The sequence below is a fragment of the Poecilia formosa genome, unplaced genomic scaffold (assembly GCF_000485575.1).
Source record: "Poecilia formosa unplaced genomic scaffold, Poecilia_formosa-5.1.2 Scaffold93, whole genome shotgun sequence".
Lineage (NCBI taxonomy): Eukaryota > Metazoa > Chordata > Actinopteri > Cyprinodontiformes > Poeciliidae > Poecilia > Poecilia formosa.
In genome coordinates, this window is record NW_006800032.1 from 683,104 (window position 1) to 695,778 (window position 12,675).

The window sequence follows — 12,675 nt, forward strand, 5'->3', positions numbered from 1 at the left end:
ACACACACACACACACACACACACACACACACACACACACACACACACACACACACACACACCCCCAGAGAACACAGAGTTCAGAGCTGTAAATTGTGACGGTTTTAGACAAGATTGGACTGAAAAATTATTTAAAACGTTTTTAGCACAAACTGAAAACATTCTCAACACAGTATAATTATTTTCTGCACACATTATTATTATTATTATTATTATTATTATGATTCTCTTTTTTTGTGTCCTTGACTAATGTATTGTACTCAGCGACTTGTTCAGGGCCCAGCAAGTTTCAGTCTAACTGAGAATTTTGTTGAATTAAACCTTTTAGGTGATTCCCCTCAAACTGACTGATTTCATTCATTCTAATTTGGTTTCTCACAGTTTGTTTTCTCCTTTTGCTAGACTTATGAGTGTTTGGAACTGCTTTGTTTGATTAGTCTTGTATTTCTTAGCATAAATGTGAATGTGAAAGTTGTGATCAAATCGGATTAATAACGTGATTCTTCAGAAGTAAAGGTAGATTAACTGCGCAGAAATATCAGCGTAGTTTTCTTCCCTTTTTTGCCTGATTGTTGTTGAATGCTGCCAAGCATTATTCCGTCTTTTCGCTTTGATTTGTTTTGGCAACACACGATATTTCTAAACGGTTCCTCATGTCGGTAATGTCCTCTGACTTATTTTCACAGCCTGATTTTCATCTGTGAAAGTTTTCTGTCTTTAGCAAAAATATTTTTAAATAGAAGATAACATTTTTATTGTCTGAAGTGATGCCACAAAAATTCAGGTTCGTTAAAAATGTTCCAAATAGCCGCAAAAAACAAAAATAAATATATTTATTTTATTGATTGCCACTTGAGGAACACCTGATTTTTTTTTTTTTTTTTTTTGATATGAAGCTTAGCTATATGCTCTCTACTTTTATTGTTCATCTAAAACGTAATGACTCACATTTTCCGCTATGCAACTCCGACTGTTTTGATGTTCAGTCAGAAGGAGATAACACCAAAAAATAAGCTTGACAATTACTCAATTAAATAAACTGCTCTGCTTTTTCTTGGGAACTGCGAGTTCTTAGTTCTTCATAAATACTTTGGAGAGGCTTGTGCCTCTCAGGCAGACAGCTCACCGTCCCCTTCAACATGCAAAGCACTTAAAGCGAAATATGTTAGTGTTTAAGCAGCAGCAGGATGATGATAACGCAAGGATGACTTTGAACTCTTACAGAGACACAATAACCTCCCCCCAGCCCCCTCTATTGCCTTTTGGGCTGATTGCTAAAGCTGATATTGAGGTCGGGATGCGGCGTGGCGTCTGATCAGACTTGCTAACATCCTGGGACGAGCGCGTCCAGTCGATGTTTAATTCAGGACAGGATTCTGCGAGCTACGACTGACCGTCGTTTCAGCCAAAGAGGCTGAAACGATGTGTATGCTTTTTGCTTTCGTGATCAAATAATAAAACGATTTCATCGCTTTTTTTTTTTTTTTTGGTCCACAATGTGGATTATTTGTCTTAAAAACAAATGAATTCGAGTGGAAAAACAGAAAGCGGTAATAACCATTTTGCATGATTGCGCACACCCTCAAAGTATTACTTTGCTAAAATCATCTTTTGGTTTAATTACAGCAATCAGTGTGCTTTCACATGGCTTTTCAACATGTTACATCTTGACTGGGCAATATTTGCTCACACTGCCTTACAAAACTTCTGCAAAGCTATTAGATTGTGAGGACATCTCTTGTCCACAGCCCTCTCATAACTCTACCAAGTTTGGTAAGGTAGGTAAAAATCTTGACTTGAGCAACAAAAGTTGCACAGGATAAATTTGTGCACATAGCAAATATTGCTTACAATGTTTAAAGAACATTCTGAGAATCATAAAACTATGTGACCCAAAAAAAAAAGAGATAGTTGAACAAAAGTCTTCTCAGGCGGAGGAGTGTGAGCCTCCTGCACCCAGCTCACTGTTTGAAACGGCAACTCAAAAGTTTAACTTTATTCAAAAAAAAAAGTTTGTTTTAAGTTTTACATTTAAATATTTGTGAAGAAGATTATGAAACTCATCAATTCAGAAAAGCTTTGAAAGGCTTTGTGTGCTTTGCTTCAAATGAAATCTGATTTCATCTTCAGCTTTCTAATTATATCTTGAAGGTTTGGGGTAAAAAAAAATGATATCAAAGCTGTTTATAATTCCAACCACCTTGGCAAAAAAAGACAAAAAAATAACACTTCCATCTCAAGAACTAACTTTAACATCGATGTTATAAAACAAGACATACATTAGCAGTCGTCTGTCATTCAGGTGCCAATAACATTTCATAATTTAATAATAAAAAGTATTCTATGAACAGACTGAGTAAATATTGAATGGGAAAATAGATAGGAAACAAAAAAATAGGATAAAATAAGGCAATAAAAGTGTAATAATTCCTAAATAAAACCTGGTGAAAGATAAAACACTGCAGGTCAAAAATGTTTATCTTAAAACGAGGCATCTTGTGCAGGAGGCTGTGACCCCACAGCATGATGCTGCCGTCCCCAATGTTTCAACATGTGGATGGTTTTCTTTTGTTTGTGTTGTTTTGCAACCAATCTTACTTTTTGGAAAGGATTCAGCAGAATACAGTTTATTTTGTTTATACACTTATTTAATGAAAAAGTGAGAACATTTTAGAAGATGCTTCACGATAACACCGGAAATCCTTTGGAGACTTCTTCATCTTCAGTTCAGTTCCCTTTTGGCGAAGCTTTTTTTGTTTTTACTGACAAATAAAATCCACTTTCATCTTCAGCTTTTTTACCCGACACTGTATTTTAACCATACACACAAAAAAAGAAAACCAACATGCCATAGCAGCACTGCAACAATTACCGTTGGGTATGGTTGGTTCTCCTTAGGGGATGAAGTGTTTTGCTCCTAAATTATCACTGCGAAATGCAGCCTCAAAGTTCAACTTCAGAGTTTTTTTGGATTTTCTAATTAAATAACCGAGGACATTCTGAAGCTCTTGTGAAGCTGACCACTCCGAATGCACTTCAGAGAGTTGGCAGTGGCTCACGGCCACGCTTCATGCAACACAAGAGCAACAGATTTATCTTTTTCTCTCTGTGCCTACTCCTCTCTGTCCTCCTTTCTCTTCTTTCGGCTCAGGCTTCGTCAGCCAGCAAGTTGATGACATAAAGCAGGAAAGACTCAAACTCATCCAGCGGATGCAGGACTGGATCAGGGAGCTTTCCGGTGTTTGGCATGGCGTCTCAGTCCTCTCGTTTGATCTGGAGCGAGACGCTGCGTCGAGGCTGAGCCGCTCGCTCGTATGTTTGTGGCAGTTTTTCCAGCCTTCATTTTGAGGAAAGCTGCAGCGATGAGGGCCGTCGGACTGAAGTGTTTGGGGTTCAGACTTGTTTACATCAACTCACTAAATGTTGGGGGAGAGCTGGAGGATATGGCTTAAAAATAGCATGAAGTTTTTTGGGTATTTATTTTTTATAACAGCCAATTTAAATCAAGGTTTTTCTTGCTTTCTTCTCTAAAATAGAAATTACAAATGACAGAAAATACTTTCAGAAAGTGGCTTCTATTTCCGTCACCTTTCTTTGAGTTGCACGGCGAAGTGTTACGGCCCGGTTACGAGAATGTTTATTTAGTTCTGAGTTGAGTTGAAATATTAGCAGAATAAAGATGCAATTTTACTAGAAAAAAACCCCATCTTAGAATTACAAGAAAACATTTGTTTAAATTAGAAAAAAGCTTCAATAGTTATCTGATGTGACAAGCTCAGTTCTTTGCACAATCATTTCTGAGTCCTTTTACTGATGATTTGTGTCCGATGTGTTAAAAGATGAAATGTTTTTATAACGGTAAGTATTATCTATAAAGTGTAATTTCATGAGATTTTCAACATTCCACACTTTAATTTAAAAGTAGGACTTCATTCACATAGTGAGAAAACAATACCAAACAATCTTAGTCTGGCCCTAATTCTTGGTCGCAGAGCTGACCTTAATTCAAAGTCCAAATAAACAGTCGCTGTAAGGCACAGTTGTCAAACAAGATGGCCGCCGAGGGCGTTCTGACATCACTCGGAACTATGAAAACCCAAGAAGTGCAAAAATCAGAATTTGTTTTGGAGAATCACAACTTTCCAATAATTAAATTTTCAAAATCCAGACATTTTGATTCATCGATAAAATCAGGGACTGATGTGAGTTCCTACAAATGTTGCAGAGAGGAAAAAAAAAAATTAACTGAAACGATGTAACTAATCACAGCAATAGTTTAATCTTCTCAGCGACCCTCACTTTAAATCCATCTTATTGATTGAGCCGGCCCATCGCCACATGCTGCAGGGCCTCTCTCTGTCATACTCTGGTGGTGAAAGCAGAAAGGGAGAGTCCAAACCTCAAAAGCTCAACCAGCACAGACTGATGTGTTGAGCCAGGATGGACCTGTTGCCATGTGAGTGTGTCTCCAAGGCAGGAGTCCGTTACCGGCACACTGGGCCGCCGGGTCGCTGCTCCTGCAGCACGAGGGAGGCCGTCCGCTTCAAGGGGTCCCAGCGGGACGCTCTCGTTACTGGGGTGTGAGGAGGTGTGCTGGTGTGAACTACCACACCAGAGGTGGGTACCAGTGATGAGGTGCGGATCTTTGCACGGCAGTTCCAAGTCGAGGCCAAATCCACGTCTTTAATTATAAGTTTAAACAAGTTAAAACAAGTCGTCTTTTCTGCCTTTTGGATCCCAAAAGAGCTGCTGTGAGTTTCCATCGTCTTCATTCAGCACCAAAAAGAAAACATTTACCTGGAACGTTGTTTTGTTTTATTAAAGCAATCTATAAAAAAGTGTAAGACTTTTTTTTTCCTCCTCCAAGAAGTAACAGCTCAATGCTTTATTGAAGTAGTTTTTAATGCAAATGTTGCTTTTCTGTTACTTCTTCAGTTTCTTTGTTGGAAATCTGTCAGAAGTAGAAAATAAATTAATAAAATCTGTACGTACGTCATGTTTCACACACTGTCACAACTGTGCAAAATAAAAATATATAAAAATGCAAAGTTAAAACATTTATGCATTGGCAAAAACATCCACACAAAAAGTTTAATCTTTAGGGGACATTTAGTTTAGTTCCTAACACCTTCAGTGTAACAAGAGCTTTAAAAGTGAGTAATCCTACAACCTGAGGCCTAACCGCTTAGAAACTCACTAGATTTTAAAATATCTTTCTATTACTTAATTAATCTAAAAGTCTGATTTTCCTACATTTACAGTTAAATACAATTGATATGCATGTCACATTTATAATAAAAAACACTTTAAAGAAATTGCACCAACAGAAATGGATTATTTTCCTTCTTATTCTCATTACTGACATTGCAAGCATTCTGAATATTCAATTTCTAAATGTGTACAAATAAACGGACTTCATTTTTTTGTTACCACACATTTTTCCAACTATATACCGATAACCCCGACAGATTTAGATCCAGCAAAATCCTTTAATTTTACAAACACGTTTCTTCTGATTGGAAGGAATAATAACTATTTTGAGTGACCCAGACAGATTTCTGACTTGAATCTGATGGGGATCCTGTGGAGGGACATGAAGATCCCCTAGGAGGCCAGAAATTTGGAGGATTTAGATTTCAAATTATCAACCCAGAGGTGGGGGGGGGGGAAAGGACAAATCTCTTTACATTTCAAAAGAACTGAGTAAAAATAGTTTAAAAAAACAAAAAACAAAGATTTATCCATGTGAATTTACACATTATTTAAAAACAGCATGGGGAAAAAATATCTATACACTTTAAGAAAGATTGTGGAAAAAAATGTTGGTGTTGCAACAATCAAACCTTCAGCTTTTTTTCTTCCACTTCTATTTTGGTGATATGTCTTTGACGTTGGAAAGCCTCCTTTCCGTCACCCTAACCTTAGCGACCTCCACAGATTCTCCATTAGTTTCAACAGAGTCACTCAAAAATGTTTCTTCCAATTTGAAGAAACATTTTGCTAGTTCAATGATTTCTTTCAACCTAAATCTGAGGGAGATGTCAGTTTATAAAATGCTAAAATTTAAGCAAGTTGAAATTAATGCATAACAAAAATAAGTCAAATGAAGCTCTTTTGTTTGTATGCATTTAGCAATAGGATATTCAGAGTTTCTCATGTCAATAGTGAGCTGTAAAGAAATAAAAAAAGATCTCATTTTAATCATCAGTACAGAAAGAACGAGGTCTGTTTCAGTTCGCACTATTTATTTAGAGTGTTTTAAATAGAGTTTCCATGTAACATGCGTAAAAATTAGATTTAATAATATGCATTATTACAGAGTTTGTCTTGTTTAAAATGTTTAGCATTATCTATGCAGCTTAACGCCTCTAAAACAGGGTGGACAGCTAAAGGTTTGCTGCATGAAGCCTTTAACTCACATGGTGTTATTCAATCAGGCGGCCCAAATGCTGATCTTAAAAGTTTTATCCGTTCATTCAGAGGAAAATGTAGCAGACAGACAATCTGTCTGACTTTATAGAGTGAATTCAGGGAACACTTCACCTAGCTTTCAGTAATCCTCTTCGTTAAACCACCTCTGCTTTTGAAATCATTGAAAAACTTTTAGAACCTGCCTAATTTGTTACTAAAGCCAATGTTCATGCGCTACGGTTCATAACCAAAGCATGACACCTAACCCGATGACTTGTGCAGCACATTTACACCTGTGGACAAAACTGAACACTTTAGCTGAAACGCAAATCGGATTAAACGATTGTTGAAATAATCGCCAACTAACTTAGTAATCAATTAATTGTTAACTGGGTTACACAGACTATGAAGAAGGCCATTTGCTGAAGGAATAATATACTCAAAGCAGTAATCAGGCCAAAACTATAGAAAATATGTACTTTAAGATAAAAAGGGTGAATATGTTTTACCCAGAACTCAAGTGGCAGCTTTAGCTTCACCTGATTAGATTTCTGTTAAAGAAATTCTCCTATTATTAATCTCCAGTTGTTATTAATACAAAAATGAATCGACAGATTATTCCTGCACTGTTGATGTTTAGTCAAGCAGAAAGGCTCAGCTTTCCACAGATGCATCCTTTGCTACAAATGATCAAGCACACACACTGAAGAAATGCGATGCTGCGGCATGTTAGGCAATAAAATGTGCATTTTATTATCTACAGAAGGAGTTTAATTATTTGTCTTTGTATTTCTAATATTGCATGAAAAGGGTTAAATTAAAAATCTGCAAGGTGTGCCAATTTTTTATTCGATAGAATGATAACTAAAATAATCAGTGGATGCAACCCTTCTGAATGCATAGTGGTCCGGGGTGAAAAAAAAAAAAAAAGATTAACAATAAGTGTAGAAAATTACGCATGAAAAGAAAACAATCAATAATTTGAACTGCCGTCATCAAGTCAGACGATTATCCCCGACAGCTCACGTATTTTTCTGTGCCTGATGCAGACTGACGCAGGAGAAGAAAACCTTTTCTCTCTGTTTTTTTTTTTAAATTTTTTCATTGGGACTTTTTTCACAGTGACAATGATTCATTTTGAACGGATAACAAAAGCTGAAGTCTCACATCGTCGTGCAGCTGTTTCATCCGATTCTGAGGAGCCAAACTAACATGACGTGTGATGATAGTGAGGTGCAGTTGCAGAAAGTGTTTGATGAAAAAAAGTTCTTGTAGGTGATTTCAGTTATTTTTCTTATCTTCGGCGCGGCTTTTGATCAGCAGTGGGACATGACCTCGTTCTGGTCTTGTTTTTAGAAGGGACCCTGCTGGGAGTAGGTGTAGACTCTTTGATTTAGCACAAGAACTGAATCATTGCAGTTTTTATATTATGTACAATGTAAATGTTGAGGTAAGAGACCAAGGTTCAAGGAAAGTAATGAGTGGATCATTTCAACTTATGTTGCATTTTGCTTTTTTTTTAATGCCTTCAATTAGAAAATGATCTGTGCTGCTTAAACCAAAAATTCCTGGAGTCTAAATGAAAAGATCCGTTAAGATTTGACAGTGTAAGCTCCTACACACACACTCATTCTCCTTATCTTTTTGTTCTTCTGCAAACAGATAAGAAAAATAATTTTTTGCAACTGAAATTGGTATGTCTCGCGGTTAAACCAGCAGAAAACAACTTCAATCTAAAGAAGAGAATACAGTTTTAATCACACAAGCTGTAGAAGACGTTTGTGGATAATTTTATCTCCTTTTTCTCTTGTCTCTCATTTCCTGTTTCCTATTATGCTCATGTATAAATGTATAAGTAGAGAACTGAAATTGCAGAGGGTCATGCAAATCACACTGTTCTGGGTATTCACACTGGTTCTATTATTTGTGTACACGTACTGAACTGGTGGTGTGTGAGGGGAGAAAGAAAAACGTCTGTTACAGCTTGTTTCCACTGACATATTCACCCATCTTAAACACACACACACACACACACACACACACACACACACACATAGCTCATATAGAAACAAGGTTCGTATAGTTTCAAAGTGAATGTGTGGCTGTCTTCAATAGAAGCAACTGGGAGATCTAAAAATCACCTACCATGAAGGGATTTTTTTTTGGCTTTCTCTCCTTCCCCACATTAACCTGGGGCAATTAGTCGTCTTAATCAGTCAGTTTCTTTTACAGAATAGAAAAACTTATAACTGAAAATTGTGTATTTACACTTACGCTCCTGTTTTCATGAGTAAAGTCCTCCTGCTCGTTAAGTCTGCAGAAAGGGAGAAATTTTATCACTGAAAAGCGCCCTGACAAAGATGGCGTTGATCAGTCCTTCCACCGCTAGCAAAAACCACCTCCAGTAAGATGATGGACACCACAGTCGCCAACAGACTCTGTTACGCCGTCGTTACATTTAATGCAGGGATCAGCAGGGGCGTCCGTTTTCCCGTCATATCCACTTCAGCTTCTGATTAGACGTCTGTCCTGCTAAATGAAATTTGCTCAGACCCACAAATGAGAGAAAAAAAACAAACAAACAAAAAACACCTTACAATTACTTGTAAATATTAGGTTTTAAAATAATACTTTATTTTAGTAGAAACTTTTGCCAAAACAAAACAAAAAAAGAATGTTTGCATTTTCTTCTGTGGAATATTTATGTTTATCCACAATTATGTGACAGAATACTAAAAGACGGACATGGTTTCTAATCTAATCGTGATTAAAAAGAAGAACAGAAAAATGTCAAAGTTTTTAAGAGCCATAGTGGAAAGTTCAAAGAATCACTGGAGCCACAGGCTGCAGACCCCGGCCTCAGACCTTTGAGTGTCTGACAGAGGGAAGCAGTGGGAGGTTTACCTGCGGGCCGAAAGGTCGAACGGCAGCCATTAAAGATGATATTACATTGGATATATTTCCCGTAATAAAAACTCAACTGAGTGACAAACTGTTTATATCTGTTTCAGGATATCACAATATATTTAAATGTATATTTTTAAGTGTACTGAAAAAATTAAAAAGGTAATTTGTGTGCATTTGGAGTGTTGGAAGCACAAGAATCACGAAGGAATTAGTGAACAACATCAGGGAGAAAACATGTTTGTTTGATTGTTCTGGTTCTGATCTGATATTTTTATGGAAGCTGTACAAAAGTACAAGCAAACAAATCTGAAGATAAAATTTTATTCAAAACATAAAAGAGGGGGAAAAATACAATTAACAGATATTAAAGATTGTGCCTAATGTAATGTCACTAGTGGAACTTGTGCAAGGAGTTTTATCTTTATTAAAAGCTTGTTACAGCAAAAAAAAAATAAATAAAATAAAATAAAATAGTGACCATCTCCATGACAAATGATTCAAAAATCTTGGTTCCTAGATGGCTGATATTTTATGATGAGGGTCACTTTAATATAATTCAGTTGTTCAAGCATTCAGATGTTATTCTGTGATCCGGAGGGGTCGTACACTCTGAGGGATTTTTAAGTGAGAACGACTAGAAGGAGGTTTCTGCTGACAAATGGGTTAAACTGATGTGAAAGCAATTAAATCAAAGCGTGTAATTTGGTGTGATTTTCATTTTAGTTGTAGCAAACAGTAAGTAAAAATCAAATGCTCTAAGAGGTTTGGTTGTCCCGGTTATCAATATGGTTTAATTCAAGAACATTTTCAAATATGTATTTTAATCAGAGGCAGACCTTATATAGTGCACTTCATATTTAAATCGTGCAATATGTTGTGCAAGCAGCAATAATTTGTGTGAAAAGCTGAGAATTATTGTGTTTGAACCTTTGTGACCAATAGCTAGAATCAGTGACACACACACACACACACAAAAAATCAAAGTGCCAGAAAATACTTTAAGCTAGCTGCCACATGGCTTTAGCCGCTAGGTGAAAAACAAATTTATGTCAAAGCTACTTGGCTTGTTATTTTTAACAGTGATATTTTAATACAAAAAAAAAAAAACAGCCTGAAAATGACTCACTATAATCTCAGTTGCACTGCAAGATGTGGTGTCAGTAAAAAGCAAAACCTTCAGATTGGAGGGGCTGTAATGGTAGTTAAGAGTTTTTGTTTTAATTTATGCCTTTGTTTTTGTGACGAGGCTTCATTTTCATTTCCTCGGTTAGAACTGAAATTGTTTCATGATTTTATATTATACAGATACAACTACAGTTTAACTTGAAGGGGTGAAATTTAATGAGTGGCTGCTTCACTGCACGCCTTTTTGAACATATAAAAGGAATTAAATGTATACGTCTGTTTTCTCTGAATTAGGTTGTGCTACTTAATGAAACATATAAGTTTTGCTATTATGTGACCAGACACATTTTAAATAGACGCAAACGTACAATTATTATAGGTGTAATTAATCTGTTGTTTCAGCAGGAATAAGAGGAATTCTTATACATTATAAATGAAAGCATCCAGCTCTTGTCAAACATTCATGTTATTTTTCTGAGTAATTACAGTATTTTGAATTTGACTCCATATTATTCTACGCTGAGAATCTCATAATGATCCATACCTATCCTTGTATCTCTCTCTTTCTTTTTTTGTACACACAAGCTGCTCCCTCATCAGATTATTCCTGCGAACGTTCGGGCCAAGTTTCCAGCAAATGATGAGTGGATGACACATGACCTACATGTCGTTTTTAGGTAACAGTGTGACACTGATTCCTTTTTAGAACGACTAATTTGTCAGGGGGAACACAACGTGACCTCAGACTCTTAACCAGCAGTGTCCAACAGAAAGACCCAGGATCCTCCATAACGTCTCACCATGATATTGTGTGTGTGTGTGTGTGTGTTTTGGAGGCGAGTCACCCCAGACAGGACCTGACTCAGAAAGCAGCTGGGCAGACATCCGGGCCCCAGCTTTGTATCAGTCACACCTCGGTGAAAACGGGCACATTGTTCCCCATCAGCATCTTTTACTCTGAAGGAACAAGTCACTCGGAGGGAGCAGCGTTAAGTGTGAGCTGCATTGTTAAGACGTGGGGATTGAAGGACTCGGCTCCGGTCTGAAAGCTGAGACATCTTCCTCTCACAGTAACGCCATGGTCCAGATGCAGCGAGAGGAGGCGTGGCTCCTGCTTCTGAATATTTAACCGTATTTTTCAAATATGATCTTGTTTAAATCTTGCTGTTCTGAGGCGTCTCGGTGCACACCGACACGCAGACACCAAGCACTTTCACTTTGCTTTTGCTTGCTGACTTTCTAACCACAACGTCTGTGGCACGTAAACTCAAGACTGCAGCTTCACTGTACGTTGAGCAGATGCGAAAGGAAATCGGCAGATGCTCGCGTTCCCGTATTTTAACTGGGTTTTGGTTGTGTCTCGCTTCAACCGTCTTCGCAAAATAATGGGTGCCTGATCTTGTTACCCATCTGTTGGCTCTGTTGTCGTCTGACGTGTGAAGCAGCAGCAGGAGCAGTTGTGAGGGCAGAAGATGTGGAGCATGTTGTGGCTTTTGCCAGGTACATTGTACTGTAACCCATGTGGTTATTTGAGCAGCATACAGCAGTGTATGTGACATGCCTCATAGGAACAACACAGAGCCGCAGTGTACTGTATGATGAAGCAGCTCCACAGGTTCACCTTTGTGCTCGGCGCAACAAAATGTTCACAACCCTTAGTCTTTTTTTTCGTCCTTTTTTTTTCACATTATTTCACATTAAGTGCAGATTTCTGCATAAAATCTGCAGCAATACTTGAAAAATCCTGTTCACAGATGCTCTCCAGCCAATTTGACTGAGTTTGAGCTACCTCTGCAAAGAAGATTTTTAGTTTTAGCTGACACAGAGGCATGCCACACTTTTGAGATTTTAATTTGCAAAAAACCCCAAAAAAACCCAGAACATCTTTTCTGTTCCACTTCATGTCAGGGCTGTGCAACCTTTGTAATCTTAAGAGCCATTTTTGCCTTCAGTCCAGCGAAGGAAAACTGGTTACATGATCTTTTGAAAAAAAAAAAAACAACAACTTTGTATTCTCGTGTTTATAGGACCATCATTTTATTTCTATTTTTAGGTTTTAAATGAAAGAAAGATGCCACATTTTTTGCAGTAAAGTGAGCGGATGTATTTTCTTTCTTTCAGATTTGTAGAAATCCTGGTTTGTTGGAGTCTTTTCTTTGTGTATATTTAATCCAGTTATTCCATCAGAAACATGTGAAAAGCAGCTAAAACCGGATGTTTTGTGTTATATAT

General features: G+C 37.3%; 1 protein-coding gene across 3 annotated transcripts in view; it reads left to right on the forward strand.

Moving 5' to 3' along the window:
* Positions 1-12,675, forward strand: part of LOC103142090 (vacuole membrane protein 1-like) — a 76,082-nt gene that overhangs the window by 53,690 nt on the left and 9,717 nt on the right. Inside the window, exon 11 of one of the 3 annotated variants that reach the window (XM_016674303.1) lies at positions 3,152-5,724. The exons of the other annotated variants lie outside the window; for them this stretch is intronic. Coding sequence (XP_016529789.1) covers positions 3,152-3,173 — 22 coding nt within the window. The 3' untranslated portion in view covers positions 3,174-5,724. Of the gene's footprint in view, positions 1-3,151; positions 5,725-12,675 lie in introns of those variants that run through there. 3 annotated transcript variants of the gene reach the window in all.